Here is a 24,851-nt window from a genome sequence, read left to right as displayed (position 1 = left end):
TCCATCCATTCACCCAACCACCTAACCAACCATCCATCCATCCATCCAACCAACCAACCAACCAACCAACCAAAGGCTGCAACTAAAGATTATTTGCATTATTGATTAAACTGGCCGTATTTTCACAATGAAACATTGGGTCTCTAAATCATCAGAATATAGTGAAAATAAGATAATAACTGTACTATAATGTAAGATAAATTAAGGCAGCAAATTATAGGTCAAAGTATATAGTATATAGGAACTACCTGTATTTGTTTGTGGTGCTAAACTAAAGTTCTTTAAGCTCCAACTTTAAGGTAAAAAGGTAAATAAACAAAAGGTAGGACACACAGAGATCATTACTAATCAAGTTCACTAATTTATGCTTCATCAGAACATTAAAGAAACTAGAAGTCAAGTCATTTGTATACTTATCTTGCATGATGAATTCTCGCAAAATTTAAAATATTCTCGCAAGAATTGCAGGATCACAACATCACGTGAAATCCATCTTGTCAGGCTTTCAGTCAGTCAGCTGATCAATGAAAGGGCCTTGAGGCTGCAGGTTTTTAATAATACACTGTTTTTAAGGTGGTGGAGACCAAATACGGAGCAAAAAAAGGAGAAAAAATATAACTTGCATTCATCATATAGACACATACGCCACTCGTAATGAAAGATAATGTTAAATAGGCAGAGTTTTCCTTTCTTTATTTCCTATTAGTCATTTTATGTTTTAAAAAAATGTCAATATTGGGTTTCTGCATGTTTCTGCTGCCCCCAAGTGGCTTAAATATCAACTAATGCTTTTTGTTTAAGTGCAGCAAGATGTTGCTGACATTGCAGTTAATAGTTTGTGCCAATTATATATTCAGCAGGCTTACATGAAACTTTAATGTTTGAGCACTCAGCAGATTATTGAACACATTTTGGGGACTATAATCCTAATAGCCTCATTTGTCCCGCCGTTCATTCCGCAAAGGGCGTCCCAAATCCTCCAACCAAACAAAGTCAGAGATCTTTGTTTGTCTGTTTACTCCTACCATCATTAACCACTGCAAAACTCTCGAAAAACAGCACCCTGTTCCTGTTTTTTGCTGACCTGGTGGCAGATAATACACAAGTTTAAGGCTCCTGATCTTCCCAGTGATGCTTTAAATAATTGTGTTAATACCTCACAGTAAATGTAGCACCAAAGTTCACCCTGTTCCCTAAACAATGGCCTGCCAAAGTGTCCTCACCTTACATAACTGAACTTAACTTAAAGTCAAGCTGCTGCTCTCAAGGATGGAAGAGGAATAATAGAAAACACACACACCTTTCTCCACCTCTGACACCCAGTCTATTCCTGCACTGACACCAGTCGGGCTTAAAGAGCCAAAGCAGGAGATGAAAGAAAAGACAGAGAGAAAAGAAAGCAGAGAGAGGGAGAGATCCCTGTGTGGAAACCAAAGATGGATTTCTTTTGATGTGGCAGATGCACACATCCATAACAGGCCCTCTGAGAGAGAAGGTGACTATACCTGCCATCTTTTTATACCGTGGTGTAGGAGGAGGAGGAGAGATATGAAATTTAATGAGAGAAGAGGCCACATGACAGAGACACAGAGAGACTGGGTCAACATGGAGCTCAAAGCAAGAAGAATATGTTTCTTTTAACCAGTTTAATGGCACATAAAACACAGCCTTGTTGACGTGCATGATCCAGCTGTTGTATTGACACATTCCTCAGCAAAATTTTCCTACGGGGACAAAAATATATATACAGTATCTTATCTTGTAACTAACAAAAAGTTATGCACTATTTTTCATGCTTTATCCTGTAGGTGTATCAATGACTGTCTCTGCAATTTTACCTGTAGTGCAGAACCTGTTTAGGCAACAAAACTACATGATTTAGTTTAGGAAAAGATCCCAGTTTGGATTAAAATAATTATGTTTATGTAACTTAGGTTTGTTAAGAATGCAGGTTACGTAACAACACAAACAGCAGTTTCCTGTGTTTGTGTGATCCATCAGTCCACTCCGACTCCCTCTTCCCAGCCGATCTGGACATTATCACACTATTGAATGGGTGTTTATCAGCTCTTATCATTCTAATAACTGACAATAGCTGACAGTTACAATAACTGACATTGACAATAACTAACAGTAACTGACAGTAACAATAACTGACAATAACTGACAGAAACTGACAATAACAGTAACTGACAGTAACCGAAAGTAACTGACAATAACTGACAGTAACTGACAAAAACTGTTAATAACTGACAGTAACAATAACTGGCAGTAACTGACAGTAACTGAAAAAAACTGACAGTAAATGATGGTAACAATAACTGACAGTATCTGACAGTAACTGACAATAACTTACAGTAAGAATAACTGACAATAACTGACAGTAACTGACAAAAACTGATAATAACTGACAGTAACAATAACTGGCAGTAACTGACAGTAACTGACAATAACTTACAGTAACTGATAACTGGAAAAGACTGACAGTAACTGACAGTAACAGTAACTGACAGTAACAATAACTGACGGTAACAATAGCTGACAATAACTTACAATAACTTACAGTAAGAATAACTGACAATAACTGAGAGTAACCGATAATAACTGAAAAAAGTGACAGTAACTGATAGTAACAATAACTGACAATAACTAACAAAAACTGACAGTAACAATAACTGACAACAACTGACAGTAACTGACAATAACTAATAGTAACTGACAGTAACTGACAATTACTGGCAATAACTGACAGTAACTGACAACTGATAATAACTGACAATAACTAACAATAACTGACATTAAGTAATAGTAACAATAACTGAGGGCGCCACTAAACAGCACATGTTAATTCAATGGGACGATAACAACCTACTGCACCTACCAGCAGGTAGGCATGCTGATGGGATGATTACCACTGATAACATCCTAATCAGGTGGATATAAACAGTTGGTAAAACAATAAGTAAAAGTTTTTAAACCTATGAAAAACCCTGAGGCTCCTCACAGGTCTGTGTTCATGTATTTCTCCTCTGTAATACATCCTAACACTCTGCATTGCAGCCATTAGGACCACCTGACTCTTGATATCTGTGGATAGGTAATTTAGGTGAGCAGGTGGGTACAGAGATAAGTCTTCTCACACTAATAAATCCCTTTTGCAATGAAGCGAACTGAAGTGAATTCAATTTAAAAGCACAGGGAGGGCCAGTCAATTGACCACCAATCAGAACGATCTGATAGCAGCTGCTGTAAAGCTCAAATGATCGGCCAGTAAAAACGCCTGTAAATAAATGAACATGATGTGACTTTAAGTAGTTTGATTTACGGGGCAGGAGGCAGAGACGGCGCTGCGGTAATTAAAACGTTTTTATGATGCACTTTAAAGGGGGGAAATTATCACCTAAAGTTTATGCGAATCGGCCAAAAATATCCCGACGGTTGCATCACCGCATGAATGTTTGTGCTGTGATGTTAGTGAACACTGTAGTGCTGTTTTACAGCCACAGGCCACGGCTATAATTAAACACACCCATCCAGACTAATGGAAGGAGAAACTCAGTATGTCAGAAAACTAATTGCTACACTCAGTCTCTCTCTTTTCACACACACACTTTCTTCTTTTGTCTTTGCTAATCTAATCTGGCTCAGCAACTCTCTTCACTTTTTAGGCCGTTACCACCTCCTCCTCCTCCTCCTCCTCCTCCTCCACCTCCTCCTCCTCTCTCGTTTTCCTCCAGTAAAGGATGTTCTGGGTTTAATGAGAAGCTTCTCATTATTGCTTCTCTTTGCTCTCAGCGTTCATTCGTTTCTCCTTGAGTTTGTGCTGCTGCTGCTGCTGCTTGCTGAGCCCCGCAGTACAATGTCATGAGCGCTGGTGAAATTCTGCTTTGTTTAGAGGACGAGAACTAACCGTCTTTGTCCCTGAATTCAGTTCAGTGGGCGGGTTTGTTGTCAGGACTGTTTGTCAGAAACAGTGTTCATAATACAGTTCAGGGCTGTAGCTCAACATTCTTGATTAATTGCTTTCGTGTTTCAAACAATTTCCATTTTAGAGACCAATATGATGTCTTTAACCCTGTGATGCACAACATGGGTCTAAAGTGACCCGATGTGTTTGAGTTTTATGTTCTATATCTTTACAATAAATTATTTTCATCATTCAGTAGGCTATTTCAGGTTTTCCTCAATTAGTTTGTTTTTTTCCTAATTTTATGTTTTCCTTATTATTATTTTTTTAAATAAAATCAATTTTTGTGTCACTACTCTTCTAAGGCACAACATGGGTGAAAAATGACCCATATCCATTTTTTAGCTAAGTCGCTTGCTAAGCTAACTACTTAGCTAACTTTTTGGCTAAGTATTTATCTAAGTAGCTTGTTAAGCTAACTACTTAGCTAACTTATTGGCTAAGTAGCTTGCTATCTAAGTACTTAGCTAACTTCTTGGCTAAGTAGTTTGCTAAGTAGCTTGTTAAGCTAACTACTTAGCTAACTTCTTGGCTAAGTAGTTAGCTAAGTAGCTTGCTATCTAACTACTTAGCTAACTTCTTGGTTAAGTGTTTAGCTAAGTAGCTTGTTAAGCTAAATACTTAGCTAACTTCTTGGCTAAGTAGTTAGCTTAGCAAGCTAACTAGCCAATTAGTTAGCTATGTATTAATACAAAAACTTTTTTTCTTCATAAAGTATGAGAGGCAAAATGGAAATAATTATCTGTTGTTATCAAAAACAAGATATTTAAGGATTCTTGGAATATTCAATCATAAAATAAGTTGATATCAAAAGATAGAGCACAGAAACACACAGCAGCATTAAATAACATGGGGAATGAATGAGGGTCATTTTTGTTCCATGTTGTGCATCAAAGGGTTAAATGTCTTTATTTGTCCGTCCAACAGTCCAGAACCAAAATATATTTGATATATAGAGTGATATATAATAGAATAAGGCAACAGTGTTCTGCATTTCTGTTCGATTTATGACTTAAAGTCTTAATAACAGACTTACAGATTTACACATAACACTGTAATCTTTTAAGTGGGCACTCAGCCGCACAGTCGCCAGACAAAAATGTGGGTTAATGGTTTCGATTTATTGGTTTGGCCCAATATTTTAACCATCGATTGAACTGAGAACAAATAAAGTCTGTTTGTTGCTTTTTCAACTGTAAATGACTGATCTTGATGAAGGGGCCTGGAGCTCACTCTGCTGGATTACTTTTGGTTTTTGGAGGGCTGAATAGACAAAAAAAAAAGTTTTTGAAGATGTTAGTGTTTGGCTCGCATTGTGACAGGCATTTTTCACAGTTTTCTGAAATGTAATTAATTGGCAAAACCATTAAGATTAATGGTCATAAATAATAATTAAACATTTTGAATTGTTCATTTTTGGTTGTTTTTTTGTACAATACATAGGGAAAGATGTGAAAATAGACAAAATAAACACAAAAAACATGAATAAATTGAAATAAATATAAAAGTAACTGTTACTAGAGGTGGTTATGTAGGATATGTATGTATGTATTTAATATATAAATCATAAACATGGTACAAAAGAGCAAGGGAAGACTAGAACAAATAATATCATTAAAAAATATGAATTATTTTATGTTAATAACTATCAAAATAATCAAAATAAATGAGTGATAAAATAAAATAAAAAAATAATAATTATTTACAGCCCTTCTTGTCCATAATATCCAAATATATAAATAATTAAATCTTCTAACAGAATAATAAAAATGAATGATGAGTAATGAAAAAATAAAAACACAATAATTAGTTGCAGCCCTTCTTGTGCTCCTCACAAAATAAATAAATAACTACAACTATTAACAGAATAATAAAAAAGGGGGAAAAAAGTGTTTTAATAATTAATATTTGCAGCCCTTCTTGTTCTCCTCACAAAATAAATAAATGGATAAATAATTAAAAGCAAAACATTTTACCGGAATAATAAAAGAGTAATACAAATATTAAAAAGATTTTTAAAAATTGCAGCCCTTCTTGTGTTCCTCACTCAATTAATAACTTAATTAATAAACAATAAAAAACACATTTTAACAGAATAATTAAAAAAATTAAAAAGATAAAGCTTATTTGCCCTTGTGCTCCTCAAAAAAGTAAATAGATACATACATTTGGAAAGATTAAAAAGATACACATTTAACAGAATAATGAATGATGAGTAATATAAAAAATTAAAAAGATATAATAATCAGTTGAAGCCCTCCTTGTGCTCCCCTCAAAAAATAAGTAAACATTATAAATTATTTTAATAATAATAAAAAATAACAATGATTAAGAAAGAATGATGAGTAATAAAAAATAAATAAAAATATATATGAATTATTTGCAGTCGTTCTTGTGCTCCCCTCAAAAAATAAGTAAATATTATTAATTATTTGAATAATAATAAATTATAAAAATAATAATGATTAAGAAAGAATGATTAGTAATAATAAATAAGTAAAAATATATAATAATTAGTTGCAGCCCTTCTTGTGCTCCCCTCCAAAAATAAGTAAATATTATTAATAATTTTAATAATAATAAATAATACAAAATTAACAATATTTAAGAAAGAAAGATGAGTAATAAAAAAATTAATTAGAATATATAATAATTAGTTTATTGTTTATTGCAGCCCTTCTTGTGCTTCCCTCCAAAAATATAATGTAAATAATAATGTAAACTTTTCTTTCTCTTCTGTTTTTCCACCAGACATGATGGAGCGGTGGTGGGCGTGGCAGTTCGCCCTGGTTGCCCTGGCGACCGTTTACCTCATCCCCTCCTACGGTAAAAAGGCAGACTTCTCCTCCGACATGCTGATCAACAACGTGGTGTCGGACCCGCGGACGGGCCGGCTCTACGTGGGCGCCGTCAACAACCTCTACCAGCTGAACCAGGACCTGGAGGTGGAGTCCCGCACCGAGACGGGCCCCAAGAGGGACAACCGGCAGTGCACGCCGCCCGTCACTGACGCCTGCGAGGAGGCCGAGGACACGGACAACCACAACAAGCTGCTGCTGGTGCACGAAGCCAAGGACGTGCTGGTGGTGTGCGGCAGCGTCTTCAGAGGAATCTGCTCGCTGAGGAACCTGAGCAACGTGGAGCAGCTGCTCTACTTCAGCGACACCAAGGGAGAGAAGTCGTACGTGGCGAGCGCCGAGGAGGGCGTCTCCGTGGTGGGAGTGATGTCATACTTCACCAAAGACAGAGACAACTTCACCGTCTTCCTGGTGAGGCTCCCAACACACATGTACGATACATATATAAATCCCAGCAGCACTCAGGTAAATAAAAAAATGAATATAAATGATCAGCTCCATCTGTGCTACTGTGCGAACAAACACAATTAAACTGCAATTTGTAGAGAACGGAGGAATAAAATTGGCAGCCATATGGGAAATGAGCGGTGTTGTCAGTTATCTCGAAGGGTTTATTTATTTTATCTCTTCACACAGTATCAGTGAAGGCTTTACAAGATCCTTTATGATGTTATGTCTTCTCTCTTTCAAAGCAGTGCAGGTGAAAGCTTTAGATGGTGCCCACAGTAACCGCAAACATTTAAATTCCAATTCCAATGCCAATTCTCAGCCTTTTTAACACTTTTTAACATATAAAAATGGGGACAGCAAACAGCATCACACCAACCAATATAAACTAAATGTTCATTTAATATTCATCTTGAGTTATGCTGAAAAAAATCTAAGCTGCACAGATTTCTTAAACTTCGGCCACCGGTTCTGTTTAATTTGGTTTATGTCTAGTCCACCAAAACGTTCTGAAATTACATTAAATCTCAGCTAATTACATTTGGGTAACCTTTGTCAATTGTTATAGAGTTTATTGACCAAACTTAATATGTTATGTAGTTATTAAGTTGACAATAATGGAGCTTTTGGAACTATAAAAATTGACAAAGGTTACCTAAACGTAATTAGCTGAGATTTAATGTCATTTTGGAACTTTTTGGTGAGATTTAACGTCATTTTAGAACCAAAAAGTTCCAAAATTATGTTAAATCTCAGCTAATTACATTTGGGAAACCTTTCTCAATTTTTATAGGCAGTAACACTTTGGAGTTTAATGTCCAATCTTAATAGGTTATGGAGTTATTAAGTTGACATAATGGCCAATAACCAAATTCTGATGCCTGGTTGCCAGCCTGGAAACCACTTTTAAAAGTTAGAGGTGAGCTCTGGGTGCTTCTCATCATATCAGGAGTTTAACCCACAGTATATTTATATATATGTATGTATGCTGCAAAGGTGAACCTTCCTGTAGCTCTCTGTTGGTCAGAAGCAGAGGTACTACTTGTTACCCCATATCCACCAGTTTGTAGTTGGTTCAACTTGTCAATGTTCCTGCAACCGGTTTGCTTTTCTGCGGGAAAAGGAGCCAAATCATTACATTTTACTGTTTATGTCTCAGATTTCCATTCCCACCTCCAAAGCCAACTTGGCGAGGGAGTGTTAAGCAGTTGTGAGTGGGAAGGGAGGGTGGAAGATGCACTTGTTACACGTTTCTCTCACAGATATGACTCACCTGGTTTAATGTGCACAGGTTTTGAGATAAATGCTATACACAGACCATTGCTGCTTCTACTTCACGTCCCTACTGAAGCTCTTTTAAATTCAGTTTGTCTTCCTGGCATGATAATAACACTGACAGCCCCGAACATAGACCAGTAAAGTGTTGGTGCCACTCTGGAACAAGTTTTTCTGCCCAAGAGCCTGTTCTTTCACTGTTTGGTCCAAGATTACAGCCCAGTCGCCACCAAAAAATGTTACAGTTTTACATTTCTGCAAACCACAGATCTGTGATCCACTGTTTTTTGTCCACTGATGAAACAATGAGATTTTAAAAACCACCTAGGTGGATGGCACCAACCAACCCAGGACTTTCAAACGAAAGACCAGTGTTTGCATCTCGTTGTTGGTAACCAATTGATATAACCAATAACCAATAACCAATTGATATAGAGTCCAATAAGAGTTCAATTGATAACCAATTGATATTACCATAACCAATAACCCATTTAACCATAACCAATAACCCATTAATATAACCATAACCAATAACCAATTGATATAACATCACCAAAAACCAATTGATATAACCATAACCAATAACCCATTAATATAACCATAACCAATAACCCATTAATATAACCATAACCAATAACCAATTGATATAGAGTCCAATAAGGGTCCAATTGGTAACCAATTGATATAACCATAACCAATAAACAATTGATATAACCATAACCAATAACCAATTGATATAACCATAACCAATAACCAATTGATATAACCATAACCAATAACCAATTGATATAGAGTCCAATAAGTGTCCAATTTGTAACCAATTGATATAACCATAACCAATAACACATTGATATAACCATAACCAATAACCAATTGATATAGAGTCCAATAAGAGTCCAATTGGTAACCAATTGATATAACCATAACCAATAACAATAACCAATTGATTGTGGCACCTTAACGTAACCAACAAACTCAAAATGTATAGACTCTCACTAATGTTACTGCGTTAGAGGATCCATCATTTCTAACTGAGAGACAAAGCGTAGATGTTTTCAGGGGTTTGTTTTTCTTTTCATGTGGGAAAAGTTAGATAAAATAAAAGTATTGATATTATTAAAACATGCCTGAAGGGGAACTGTAAACATGCTGCACAAAGTAGCAGATCAATGATATGAGTCTCCATGACTTTGTCCACTGAGTGTTTCGTCTCTTCCGTCTCAGGTCGGTAAAGGCTACGGCAGCCACGACAGCACCAAGCTGATCTCCACCCGGATCCTGCAGGACTACGGGGACTGGGTGGTGTTCGACAGCATCATCGAGGCGTCGGCGGTGCAGGCCAACCCCTTCGTGCTGCGCTACCTGCACGACTTCCGCTTCGCCTTCAAGGACGGCGGCTTCGTCTACTTCCTGTTCTCGCGGACGCTGGGGGTCCAGGACACCAAGAACTACACCTTCATCTCCAGGATGTGCGAGGACGACCAGGGCTACTACTCCTACACCGAGCTGCAGCTCAACTGCAGCGACAGCAACAAGTACAACAAGGCTCAGGTGAAGATAATGCTCTCTGCAGCACAAAGACTGTCAGCAGTTTTATTAAAAGGGCAGCAGTGACTCGGAAAAAAAGCATATTTCAACACTGTACGTTTGGATGAGTTTGTCTTGAATTGGAACCTTTTTGAGAACGCCTCGGTCCTGACCCCTGGAAACTATAAATTGGATTTAAAATGCTCTTGAACCTGAAATTTATGGGGTCCCTTCTGTCACTGTGCCTCTGTTAACCCTCTGGTGTCTGAGCCTATTTTGACCGTTTTTGAATACTTTTGATTTTCGCCCTTCATGTACCACATAAAAAGTGTTTACTATACCCATATTTGGTATCCATTTTCTTCACCTATATGAGCTGACAGTTATTTTCTAATTTTAACCTACTTTATCAACATATTGAGCCCAAAAATCATGAAATCCGAGTTGAAAAATTATACTATTAACTACAATAAAAACCACAAATATGCTCAATGAACTGTTTTGGAACTTACATAGGATACAAATATGAACATATAAAAAGGTAAAAATTTCAATATAATAAAACTATGTACAAAAAAGTCCCATAAAAACATATATTTATAGGCTTTTTCCCCCTTGTTAGCTGCAACTCTTCAAAACAAACTGTGCGAAATTACACAGAGAGATACACCAACGCTCAAATATTTCTGTACTATCAAATTAAAACGATCATATCTTTGGTTTTACATGACCTAGGAATGTCAAAGAAAAATTGGAAGAAAGTTTCAAGTCTGTACTTTGGAGTGAAGTTGATAGCTAGTTTTTTCTGATCATGGACCTCAGAGGGTTAAATCAGCTAAATATGTATTTTTAGTGTGAATATCTAACTTTTCCTCGCTTTATCATCTTCCTCGTCTCCCAGGCTGCTTATGTGACGACACCAGGAGAAGTTCTGGCTGAGTCTATGACCAACTCTGGGAAGTATGGACCAGTTTCAGCCCATGACAAAGTGCTGTTTGTCACCTTCACTTCTGATGAAGACCCGACTTCTTCAGCCATGTGTAGGTGTCGCCAAAATGATGGAAAATGATATTTCTTGTTGGCTTCTGTTTCCTTTTCAGCTGGCAGACTGTCCAAAAACATGTCAAAACATTTCAATGAAACTTGGCAGAGTTTAGTGGCAAGTTAAGCCATGGGACGAGGAGAAAGTGATTAGTTTTTGGTGCAGATTTTAGACTCACTAGCACCGCCATGTGGACATTTATTTAAATACTCAAGCATGTGGCTCTTAAATGTCTATTTTCCCAAGATTTTTCAACACAAATCTATGTAGAAATCTGAGATTCAGAGGTAATTCTTGATGTTGCAAACGTATCACAATGTTTGCATGCAGTAAGTAGCTGTTCTGGAGCTTTTGATCACATCACATGATCTTCATCAAACTGGAGCAAAGGTTTAAAGTGCCTACTTGAATTAAAACCTCAGTTTTTAAGGCAGCATGGATGAAAAGCCCTCAATAATAATCTAAAAAATGTAAAATTGAATCATCTGCATTCCCATTAGAGCTGGGCAAACTCCGTCTGCCTATGAAGATCATGTAAAGTGATAGAAAGCTCCAGAACAGCTTACTTGAACCTCTTTTTTTCAAATTTAAAGAAATATTTTTGACACAGCCAGACCAATCTGTCATCCCAACCATTTCCATCTCAACAGAGTGATCAAAGTCAGATTTTTTTGCAATTTTTTATAAAATAATTTAAATGGCAAAAAAAGTTGGAAAAGTGTTTTCTTGCAGATTTTAGTATCACCAAATGTCAATGCATTGTGGCAATTTTGCATGCAATATTGCCCTTAAACCTCAGGTTTTAAGCCAATATGGATGAAAAATCCTTAAAGTAGTCAGAAAAAAGGACATTTTTTATCATCTACATCCGTGTAACAGCTGTGAAAACTCAACTTGCAATGAAGATCAAGTTATATCTATTTATTTAACCATTAATTAACCACATAAAACCAATCAAGAATCTTGTTTTTAATGGTTACTTAGCCGAGAAGACAGCAAAGTTGCATACATGGTTTTCAAACAAACAATAAAAGACAAAATAATACAAATACAGAGTAGAAATGAAAGTCCAAGCATCAACAGAAGAGGTTAAACATGCACAGACGGTGTGTAAAATAATGATAATATGGCAATATTGTTATGCATTATTGAAAAAGAACTAGCTGGAGAGAGGAGGGAGTTTTTGGTTTGTCCTGCAAGTCATTCCAACACCAGGCCTGTAATAAAATCACTTCCTTCCTCCTTTATCTCAGTGCGCGCAGGCAGGCGGCACATCTGAGCAGAGCCAATTATTGGATCTGAGATTAAGGAAGTATTTTAACAGGTACAAAGTTAGAGCAAACTGTATGTGCATGGGAGATATGGCAGAAAAGCTCCACAGCAGACATTAACAGAACCAGAAGAACCATTTCCACCCAACACAGAGACTCAAATACAGAAAATGGTGAGTATTTTTTCGAAAAATTGGAAAAAGAAATCTCTTTTTTTCACCTCTCCTCTGACAAATTTAATGCAATCTTCACCAAAAACATGAACGGAAGAATCCAAAAAATTATGTTTTCATAATCTTCCCTTTTCATTGGTCGCCTAATTCTTTAAAGCGTGTTTATTTAACAGTAATTTTAATCCTAAGTGGCTCTGCAGAAAGTATTTTACCTACAGTTTAGTTGACGCTACAGCTGTATGTTCAATTAAAAAAACAGTTGTAATACATGCATTAAATTCTTAAAATTTAACATTGTTAATTTTTATACAAATCCCTCATATCCAAAGTTTTATGTGCTCACTACAAATCAGCATAACCACATTCTTTTTTCAAAATAAAACTGTAAATAATGAGGATTTTGCAGATTTGGTGCTTTGATTTCTGCAATTTGTTGTTTGTTTTGCCAGAAATGTGTGAAACTGTTGTACAAACTGTGTTTTTGCTGGTGTTTCTAGGCATGTACCCTCTGCAGTCTATTAATAAGCGGCTGGTGGAGATAATAGGAGCCTGTTACAGCTACAACGGCATCATTAACGAGAAGGCGGCCGTCTACTCGCCGTACTCCTCCAAGTCTGAGGATCTGTGCAGCAGCAGTAATCAGGTGAGGAAACCCACAGGAAACCATTCTCCAAGAACAAGTCAAAACTCTGTTTAAAATGAATGTTTTACTCATCATTTCTTCTCTGCTGCATCAGAACAACATGGCCCTGAGATACAAGTGTGGAGCCGAGTTCCTGCCGTCCCCACTGGCCAGTAAGGCTGATTTTGCCTTGATGTCTGAGGCCTCATTGGCCCGTAAAGGTCACATGACCGCCGTGGCTGTGGCGGTGGAGATGGGGCACGCTGTGGCGTTCCTGGGCACCGCCACCGGAGAGGTAAACACGCACTCTGCTGTCATATCTTCTTCTTTATCCACCTTTTTTCTCTCTTTTTACTCTCCATTACTTCTTTACAGAGATTCTTCATCTTTTATAGTTCAAATATATTCAACTACCTGAGCCCAAGGTAGCCAAGCAACCAGGGCCAGGTGGCGGCCACCAATCAGAGCAGAGCAATCAACTGCAGCTGCTCTTCCTGTGACATTTGACGCCACTGAGAGAGAGAGAAAAATAGCTGAAAGTTCCCCTCGAACAGAAAGCATTTTTGGTCAAACCGTAGCTCCTATCATTGATCCGACTTCACTTTGAGCATCCTCAGTTCTTCCTGAACAGCTACATATGTGTTTTGTGAAGAAAAATTAAAAAATTAATTATTTAGAGCGATCGGAAGAAACTGCTACCTCTGTTTTCCTCCAGAAATGTTCCCGCCTTTTTACCATAGCGGCCTATGAGGCTGTAGGTGCGTGTTGGTGGATCATCTGTGCGTCCTACGCCCAAACTATAACTCTGACAGCTTTAGCAGACAAATGTGAGGGAAAAGACCAATTTTCCTACTTTTCTATGTATAAATTATTTCTGTAGTGGTATCTGCGGCCTCGAGCGTAGTTTCCAAATTTCTAACTCTAGCTATGATGTCATCCACTCTAGCCGCTCCATAGGGTAACATTGGGGGATTTTTTTACCTTGTTTTTGATGAATTATTTGAAAACTGTTTGCAAAAACCATTAGAAAAGTCATAGCACACTTGCCATGGCAGAGCCGGTTGATTTGATAACTTTTTAGTGTATGTGCGACCAAAACTCCGGGAGGAGTAGTCGACTGGAAAAAAACACAGAAGAAACAGAAGAATAAAATTTAGGATTAAACCCGGTGAATAACCCGGTGAATATAGTGTGCTTTTTTAAGCTCACTCAATTATTTCTGTAGAGTGGCATCTGCGGCCTTGAGCACAGTTTCCAAATTGATTTTTTGACAAATTTTACTCTCCCTCAGCACTCTAGCTATGATGTCATCCACTCTAGCCTCTCCATAGGGTAACATTGGGAGGATTTTTTGGCGTGTTTTTGACGAATAATTTGAAAACCGTTTGCCAAAACCATTAGAAAATTCGATCCAAACTTGTCATGGCCGAGCCGGTCGAGTTGATGACTTTTTAGTGCAACCAAAACTCCTGGAGGAGTAGTCGACTGGAAAAAACACAGAAGAAACGGAAGAATAATAGGAAGCAGCCTGGTGGATTGTATAAATTGTGCTCTTTCAAGCACACTCAATAATATTTGTTTCTCTGTTCTGTGTCCTCGGATGTCTGGATATATTTCTCTCTGAAAAAGCAGCATTTAGTCCAGAGGAGGAAGCTGAAAGTCTGAATCTCAAAGTGTCCTAATGCAGTTTCTGTGTTTCTGCAGGTGCTGAAGGTTCACCTGTCGGCTCCTCCGGAGGTTTACGGCCGAGTGCCGGGCGAAGCCAACGGAGACAAGGTCAACAAGAACCTGCTGTTCGATTCCCAGCTCCAACACCTGTACATCACCACGGAGAAAAAGGTCAGACTCACTCACACTCTGGACCGATTGATTCTTCTTTTTTTATTTTTTTTTCCTAAATCCATTTCTCTGCGCCTCCATCCGTCTCACACGTCTCTGTCGCCACATAAAGAAGGTCAGCCGCTCCGTCGTGTGCTTACTTCTACTTTTTCATTTCATCCATCAGGTCGGAGACTTTAATGAGTCTTTCCTTCATTCTCTCCGTCTTATTTGATCATTTATTCATTCGTTGGTTCGACTTACACCAATACATCCGTCTACATTACCACACAGAAGTCAGCCATTGATTTATCCCTCGTTCTCTCTTTGTTTCCCCCCTCCGCCTTTTGTCTCCATCAGTCTTTCTCTCCTTTTTGTCCTCTTTCATCTCTCGGCCGCCGTCGCTCTCTGAAGCCACGCCGAAAGTAGAATTGATGCTATTGATTCAGAAATGAATTAATTAGAATGCACTTCAAGAGGGCAATTCACTTTCATCAAGTCAAGTGACGATACTCCAGCTTGTTCCGTCTGCTCATTTACATTCATCACTCCGGACTCTTCTCCGTGTCAGGGAGGGAAATTATTTCCACAGCTGCTTGAAGAAGTCCTCTCAAACACCATCCGTCCAAGATCCTCCCTTCACCGCAGAATATTAAACACACAAGTAGAGTCGGGGACCCAACTCTCTACTTTTAAAGTACCAAATTGTGTCAATACTGCAGAAAGCGAGGTGTGACGGTAAGAAAGAGTGAAACTACGTCACCTCTGCACGCCAAAATCTGTTACAAGTGAAGTTATACTTTTCCAAACCTGATGCAGACTACACTGGCTGCAGTATTTGAAATGCAAAATGCAAACTGAGTGCCACATTTCCATCCAAATATAAGGAAAGACCTGGTCAAACCCAGAATATATTCATCTTTATCTAAAATCTGGAGAGAATACAGTGTTTGATTGCTTCAGGCTCATGCTCTGGTGGAAGACTGTGACAAGCTGTAAGGTTTTGGAGGTGATAGTTTAAGGAGGTGGCTACATGGTGAAGTAGTGGTAGCACTCTTGCCTCACAGCTCGAGGGTCACCGGTTCGACTCCCGCCTGCGGCTCTTCTGTGTGGAGCTAGCATGTTTTCCCCGCGTCAGCATGGCTCACCAGGTACTCCCACAGTCTAAAAACATGCACATAGGTTTAATTGGTGACTCTAAACCAGGGGTCTCAAACTCAAATTACCTGGGGGCCGCTGGAGGCAGTATCAAAATGACGCAAAAAAGACACAAAATTACTAGAAAAAGACACAAAATTACAAAAAAAGACACAAAATTACCAAAATATACACAGAATTACCAAAAAAGACACAAAATTATTTCAAAAAGACACAAAATGACAGAAAAAAAACCTAAATTACTTAAAAAAGAAACAAAATCACCAAAAAGACACAGAATTACCAAAAAAGACACAAAACTATTATTTTTTAAACTTTCATATCAAAGTGAGGGCCACAAAATATCTACACGAGGGCCGCAATTGGTCTGCGGGCCGCGAGTTTGAGACCTATGCTCTAAATTGTCCATAGGTGTAAATGAGAGCATGATTGGTGTCAGGCCATAGAGGGTGTACCCCGCCTCTCGGCCAATATCGGCTCCAGCCCCCCAAAAAAATGATAAAAACACAGAATAAAGCAGTTTCACGACCAAAATCTGAAAGTTTATCATAAAAATGTGTCTTTAAACTGGATAAAAAGTCAATTTATTACAGCTTCTGGCAGAAAACCCCAACACTGACACATGCACTAAGGGGATATGACTTAACTAACTTGATTAAAATGACAGTTTTGTTGTTATGTTATGTTTAAAACATGTTGGAAATAATCAAATACACAACTCAGCTAAATACATGACATGGGTTTAGTCGTTTGTAGACATTTTAATGTGGAAATGTTACATTTTATAAATATTTTTTTCATATTATTTATGATATGCATGACAGAATAAATTTCAGGATCAGTTTAGAAATAATAAAACTCTCTAGAGTTGTGTAAAACTCCAACAACTCGTTTACCAATAACACTTGTGTATCAGATTTCTTGGGTGTAACACATGATTCATCAGTGAGGCATCGATCCTGACAGCTGAGAGAGAAAAACAGCAAACTGAAACACATGTCCCCAACTGATCCCAGATGTTTGTTTTCTGGAGGCGTTCTCCCTTAAACAGAAAAACACAACAGGAATTGATCATATTAGATCATAAACCTCTGCAGAGCTCTGTGCTCTGCAACCTTCAGTCCCAAAAAGTTGGAATGCTGCAGAAAAAGTAACAAACACAGAATTGAATCTGCAAATTATTTGTAACTAACAAATAAATACAGTACAAAAACAATAGATAGTTAATGTTCAAACTGATGTTTTCTGGTGAAGTTATACACTCAATTTTATGCATTCTGTTTAATTTACATTTTACACAGCATCACAGTTTCTTTGATCTGGGTTGTAAGTACAGTTGTATGGTTATTTTCATACATTTGAAGCCTCTGTTGAGGTTTTCAAATAAAGCTTTTAATTGTCATAATTTATGCACTTTTTATGCACTTTTCTTGCTCTCCTGATGCCTTCAATATTTGTCTATAGTTCTGGTATCTGGCTTCCAAATAGTAAATAATAAAATTTAAAAGAAGAAAAGAAAATACTATATATTTATGTTAACATGTATCTGTCAGATATTAATCATTACTTTCATTATTAGTTCTAGTATAATTAATATTGATTGTTATTTTTAATTAATATGTGTTTACTTTTACACTATCAATATTATTATTATCATTATTATTATTATTATTGTTGTTGTTGTTGTTAATAATAATAATAATAATAATAATAATAATAATAATAATAATAATATTGTTTTAATTTGTTTAATTTCACATAAAATAATCTTTCCTATCACCAATGTTGCAATGTGATGGATTTTTGTTTAGATTTTTTGTCCTAATGAATGATTTCCTTTTTGACCTTTTGCTCCTGCATGCCATCCATAAACAACCACTCCTTCACAATAAAAGCCTGTCTGTCTGTGGTGTGTGTGCAGATCACCAAGGTCCCGGTGCAGGCCTGCCACCTGAAGACAGACTGTCAGTCCTGCATGTCCATGAAGGATCCGTACTGTGGCTGGTGTGTCCTGGAGGGGAAGTGAGTCACTCAGTGTGTGTGTGTCTGCATGTGTGTGTGTGTGTGTGTGTGTGTGTGTGTGTGTCTGAATGTGTGTGTGTGTGTGTGTGTGTCTGTGTGTCTGTGTGTATTTAACCCTTTGACGCACATCATATTGACCCCCCTTCTAATGCGCAACATGGGTTATTTTATTTAACTTATTTTATCATTGAATATCCCAAGTATTCTTTAAATATCTTGTTTTTGATAACAACATATCATTATTTCCATTTTGCTTCTCATACTTTATGAAGAAAAAAAGTTTTTGTATTATTACATAACTAACTACTTGGCTAAGTAGTGACTTTAGTGACTTTAGATTGTATAGGTTATAAAGCGTCAAAGAATATATGTATTCAATGCTCTTGGATTATTGCTGTGAGCTGCACCATGTTCATGAGAATCAACTTAAGTTTCTTTGCAGATTCAGTGCAAAATCTAATAAATATGTAAGATTAGTTCCTTTCAAGTCAGTGCAAGTGTGCCGTGCTGACCGTCTGTCTGTCTGTCTGACCGTCTGTCTGTCTGTCTGTCTCTCAGGTGCACCAGGAAGAAGGAGTGCAGCAGGTGGAGGGAGGCCAACACCTGGCTGTGGTCGCCTGATCAGAAGTGTGTGGAGATCGAGGCGTTCGACCCTCCGAACCTGAGCTGCAGGAAGACCCAGCAGGTAGGAGACACAGAGAGAGAGAGAGAGAGAGAGAGAGAGAGAGAGAGAGAGAGAGAGAGAGAGAGAGAGATAGAGAGATAGAACGAGAGTTGAGGATGTGCTCCAACATGCCCCCCCTCCTCTCAGCAGAGAGAAACCCCCCTGAGCGAAGCCGCTTCCTGCTGAGCTCGGCTTAATTTAAACCAGTCGAGCTCCTCAGACGTTGCAGCTCTGCGTCTGTGTTGTCAGCAGCATTTCAAACGGGTTCTTAACCTCCGGTGCGTGGCCCCTGCGGCGGGCCCTCGGGGGAGTCGCAAAGAATTGACAAGATTTTTGATGCGCGGTGACATTATGATTTACATTTTCTGGATATGAGCCAGATGTATATTGCGTGGGGATGTGTGTTGTTTGTGCTTTTGTTGGCTGATTCAGCTCATAAAAAGTGAAATTATGCTTCCCTGGAAATATTGTCACACCCAGAAACTGCTGATGACTCGTTGTTTCGGGTGAATCACATACGAGCTGAGAAACAACACGGCTCTGTTTGTTATCAGTGACCTTGTTAGCTGTGCATGTTCACAGCTTATGTTAGAGCAGATAAACAAACTGTTTATTACACGTTTGGTTTAGAAAACAAAAGGACAACAAGTCAACACTCCAAACTACTTAAATACAGGATACCTCCTCTCTTTATACAGACTGTATAAAAGAAGTTGAGTTGCATTCTGTCTAGTGTCCAACAGGGGGCGACTCCACTGGCTGCAAAAAGAAGTCAAGTTGTATAGAAGTCTATGAGAAAATTACCCGACTTCTAACTTGATTAATGAGCTCAGTAAACATTCTTATAATGAGTTTATGGTCTTAATCTTTAGTTCTCTCATTTTCTCACTATCAATAAAGACAAAAATGATTTAAAAAATAATAATTATAATATTTGACAGAAATAAACAAATAAAAAGTTAATAAAAAAAATTGAAAAGTAATTAACTTAAATAAAAAATGAAAAATAATAAGATTTAATGCATTAATAAATAAAATAAAATAAAATAAATTTGGCCTCACCCTCTAGTCCAAATATGGTCAGATAAAACCTCACCAAAGTTGTGGCTCTCTTACTCTCAATAAAGCCAAAAATATTTTTTTAAATATAATAATAATAACAATAATAATAACAATAACAATAATAATAATAAAAAAATTGACAGAAATAAACTAATAAAAAGTATGTAAAAATAATAAATTATTTGAATTAAATTAAAAAAGTAAAATAGTAATAAGATTTAATCTCACCCTCAACCTCATCGAAGGGATGAAAAAAATTTTTTTATATTATTATATATATATATATATACTTATAGATGAATAAAAAATAAATAATACATCTAAAAATATTTCTGTAAATCTCCCTCACTATCAGCAAAGCCAAAAATTTTTTTTTTTAAATAATAATAATAATACTTAACAGAAATAAACTAATAAAATAATAATAATAAATTACTTTAATTCAATTAAGAATAAATTAATAAGATTTAATAAATTAAATGAAATAGAATAAAATAAAATACATAGAAAAATAGCCTCACCCTCTTGACCAAATATGGTCACTTCTAGCTCCAAAAATAAAAAAAGCTTAATAGTGGCGTCCATAATGCCAAACTTGAGACTTCCATTATAAAGATCAGCTCAGACATGTTTTAGTGTTTTAGAGTTTTCATGATAAAAATGCTGTTTCAAAGGATTTTCTCCCCCTTAAAAGAAGAATAAAAACTCTCTTTATCATTTCTTGGAGATGAAAATTATCATCGCCACCAGCGCTATAAGTAATGTTGAGCAAACTGATTTCTATAACACTATAAACTGCTGCGGCAGCCGTTTCACAGAGAAGAACAGCAGCAGCAGAGATCCTGAGCTGCAGCGGTTATCTGAACCTGACGGCTGAACTCGCTGCATTAATGAGCGATTGATCAAAGAGACGATTCTAAACAAAGACGAGTCGTCCTTCGAGACGCTGTCAGCCGCCTGTCAGCTGACCTTCACTCCCATCATGCCTTTCTGCTCCCAGAATAACTTTACTACTCTCCCGCTTCACATGATGCTCATTCGTTCGGTGGTTTATCAAGAATTAATGCTTTAAAAGAGGCTCGGCGGTTTGATTCCAACAGGTTGTAATAGAGTGAAATATTAAAGCAGCTCAGGTTGATGTGAGGACAGAAAGTGGGACTCTGTATGTAGATTGTTACATTAGTTCTGTCAGTCGAACTCATCAGACACCATAAACACAACAAAACAACATTATGTGTGCACGTTAATTATAATCAGGTCAGGTTATAATAAACAAGATGCAAATAGAAGCCGGGATCCTTTATGAAGTGCAACTGTGGAGACTTTGTGTTTGTCTTCCAGAGACAGAGGCTAAAGTATAAAGTCAAACAAAGTCTTTATGAGCTCATTTAAGGTCTCATTTTAAAGGTTTTAAGTACTTTTTTGTTGAGCTTAAGTATTCATTATTGGGTTTCGAAATACTTGCTACCCTGGAAATTTTCTGGAGCTTTTAGCAACACGTCAGGATGTTTTTTTTTCCATTTCAGATCAAACTTTGAAGCTGCACTAATCTAATCTTTAATATCAGGAATGGGTCAAGTGTGTAATGTGAAAGGGGTCTCTTCTTCTGTGGTTTAATTTTGTGTCTTTATTATGCAAACAAACAGAAAACATCAGAGAGCAAAACAAACAGTAAAGAAATCATTCAAAGTAAAATATATTTGGGATTAAAATGTTTTATTGCAGATTATTGAAGAGGAAAATAGTTTGAAAAATAAACGTTAATGTTAATAAATAAATAAATAAATAATAACAATAATAATAATAATAATATCAGGTATCAAAATGACCAAAAAAAGACACAAATTTGCTAAAAAAAAGACACAAAATGACCAAAAAAAAACCATAAAATTACTAAAAAAGACAAAATTATTTTAAAAAGACACAAAATTACCAAAAAGACACAAAATTACTTGAAAAATATACACAAAATTATTTAAAAAAAGACACAAAATTATTTTAAAAAGACACAAAATGACAGAAAATACTAAATTATTTTTAAAAAGACACAAAATGACCCAGAAAAGTCACAGAATTACCAAAAAAGACACAAACTGATTTTTAAAAAGACACAAAATGATTTTAAAAAAGACACAAAATGACCAAAAAAAAGTAATAAAAAGGGACCTTCCACACACAACACGGTAAAGTGCCATTCATATAAAACTCACATTAAACTTTCATATCAAGGTGGGGGCCACAAAATATCGTCACGAGGGCCACAATTGAGTTTGAGACCCATGATATAATGTGTTATTTCCACTTTTTGAATTAAATTACTGACATAAATAATCTTTTCTATAATATTCTAATTTATTGAGATGCACCTGTATATTTCTCTCTACAGTATATTTGTTGGGTGTAGTCTGGAGAGTTTTGCTATCAAACCTTTTTTCTGTTTATTTGGGTAAAAAGACACTAAACTGTCTCCAGTCTGCAGCTCGACTCATCTCATTTCTTAAAAACCACTAATACAGAGACTTTGTGCATTGGCAGTCCTGCTTCTTTTTTAACTTGACTTCATTATGTGTAAAGCCTTTGAGGACGGCGTTAGTTTGTGTCTGGAAGGAGTCCAACACAGACGACTCTTCTCTCTTTGACCTCAGCAAACAGCAGAAGTTCTTCTGGGCCCAGGATCTGCTGCATCTTAATTAGGGAGTTTGGGACCGTCGTCTGTGTGTTGCAGCCCCTTAGTTTGTGATTTTAATCTGATAAGACAGTGGGATTTTGGATTTAACCAAAACCGTTGCTTCCCGCAGCTTTACATTCTTAACAAGAGGAGGAAGTCTCCGGTGAATTCATTGAGGGGCTTCTCTCCGTTAGACAGATCAAAAAGTTTGAAATTAAAACTTCAGCAGCCAAATTAAAACGGTTGAGGTCAGAGAGGACTAATGAGCAGGCTGATGTCTGAACGCTGCATAGTGGAATAGTAATTATTACTGCAGCACACACACACACACACACACACACACACACACACACTAATGACACACGTGGTTGCATGCACACACACACACGTACGTGCAGAGATGTATACACGATTTATCAAGGGCAGACAGATGAACTTGGATTTCTTTCTCCCTTACACACATCTCTTGGATGCTGTTTCACACACACACACACACACAAACACACACAAACATACACACACAAACACACACACACACACAAACACGTCACTAAGTACATTACTCAAGTACTGAACTTAAGTACAATTTTAAGAGGTTTAAAAGGTCTGAAAGGGTACTCATTTTTTTATTTGACACGACACAACAACTAAAAAGCCAATTTTGTTCTTAATCTTTGACATATCCAAGGCTGGGATAAAAACTAATGCCCCAGCCAAAAATGATTTATTTTGTGAAAAATAACTACAATTTTGTTTGTTTTTTTTTCATAAAAAACATCAGTGACATCGTGCAATAAAACTGGCATTTAAAGGGTTACAATCCTCAAAATCTTTGAATGTTTAATAGTTTTGAGCAGGGCAGAAGTTGTCTAAGAGGTTTATGCACAAAAAAGTAGAAAAAAATATTAATCTGTAAAGTTTTTATAGCATTTTTTTTGGAGGTGGACATTTTCAGCCCGAATGGCCTGAGAGGGTAATAAATTCTAAATTTGACACTACACAACAACTAAAAATGCATCAAAATCAATTTTGTTCTTAATCTTTGACATATCCAAGGCTGTGATAAAAACTAATGCCCCAGCCAAAAAATATTTATTTTGTGGAAAATAACTACAGTTTTGTGTTTTTTTCATTAAAAAACATCAGTGATACCGTGCAATAAAACTGGCATTTAAAGGGTTAAAATCCTCAAAATCTTTGAATGTGTAATAATTTTGAGCAGAAAGTTCATTCAAGGATGGAAACATTCATAACCTATGATGCGTTCAAGGACTGTCGGAAAGTTCAAATTCAGACGATAATCCCTGTTTTTACAGTTTCTTTATACAATACACGTGTATTTGTGGCAATTATTTGCAGAAAAACAGATTAATAATAAACTGAACTGTTATCGATTGATCTTATAGTTAAAAATCAACTCCACCACCTAAACCATTATAACTGTCTTATAATAGAGTATTTTTACTACAAAACACTGAGTACATTTACTGCTGCTTGATGCGGGACTTTAGCTTGTAATACTTATTACCACATGACAATAATGTCTGTTTTTACAGTTTATTACTGCGATAAATGGTGTATTTTTGGCAACCTTTTTAAGAAACTATACTTTTTTTAAACCCTGGGGTTCAGACTCTCTCACACAATTGTGCAAAATCCTCCTGCTGCAACATTTCCTCTCTGGCAACATCAGAAAACTATTGTTGTTCCAAAGATTTGGAACAAATTGATGAAGAGCCCGTAACAAACTGTTCCAGCTAGCAAATAGTTGCTGTAGTGCAGAAAAACAAGAATATTTCTCTCTGAAATGCTGCAGAATAAAAGTATAACTCAGCATGAAATTAACACACTTGAGTAAAGTGCTGCATTAGTTATTTTCCCCCAAATGAATATTTACATAAGTAAAGTGATACAATATAATTCTGTAAATCCTCTGAGATTAAAAAAAGAAAAATCCACTTATTATCTGGAGTTTTAACCCCTCCTCTCCCTCTAATATCTCAGGTCATTGTGTGCAGCGTTGCATATTCAATAAGTATTATTGCTTTGCAGCAATATTGGATTTTGAGGATATTTGCATCAATGTGATGAAGCACATTGTCTTCTATTGGATTGATCGGCCCAAAGTGGCCAAAAATAGATATTTTCTGTTGATTTTTGCTATTAAAAAGTCACACAGAGGTGAAATGTTGGTGACACTTGTTAGCAGGATGTGTTTATTGTTGCTTTCTGGTTTTGTTGATGATAATAAATAGATTAAATGGTTCATAGAGAATC

The 24,851-nt window shown here is 36.7% G+C and overlaps 1 protein-coding gene across 1 annotated transcript in view; it reads left to right on the top strand.

The window, feature by feature from the left end:
• plxnb2a.1 (plexin b2a, tandem duplicate 1) overlaps positions 1-24,851 on the top strand; it is a 279,990-nt gene that overhangs the window by 206,807 nt on the left and 48,332 nt on the right. Inside the window, exons 5-12 of the mRNA XM_059325664.1 lie at positions 6,719-7,236; positions 9,772-10,098; positions 10,976-11,114; positions 13,058-13,203; positions 13,298-13,477; positions 14,887-15,021; positions 18,080-18,180; positions 18,739-18,865. Of these exons, the coding sequence (XP_059181647.1) occupies positions 6,721-7,236; positions 9,772-10,098; positions 10,976-11,114; positions 13,058-13,203; positions 13,298-13,477; positions 14,887-15,021; positions 18,080-18,180; positions 18,739-18,865 (1,671 nt within the window). The 5' untranslated portion in view covers positions 6,719-6,720. The remainder of the gene's footprint in view (positions 1-6,718; positions 7,237-9,771; positions 10,099-10,975; positions 11,115-13,057; positions 13,204-13,297; positions 13,478-14,886; positions 15,022-18,079; positions 18,181-18,738; positions 18,866-24,851) is intronic.

This window comes from Centropristis striata, chromosome 22 (genome assembly GCF_030273125.1).
Source record: "Centropristis striata isolate RG_2023a ecotype Rhode Island chromosome 22, C.striata_1.0, whole genome shotgun sequence".
Taxonomy (NCBI): Eukaryota; Metazoa; Chordata; class Actinopteri; order Perciformes; family Serranidae; genus Centropristis; species Centropristis striata.
This window is presented reverse-complemented; position numbering and strand designations above follow the sequence as displayed.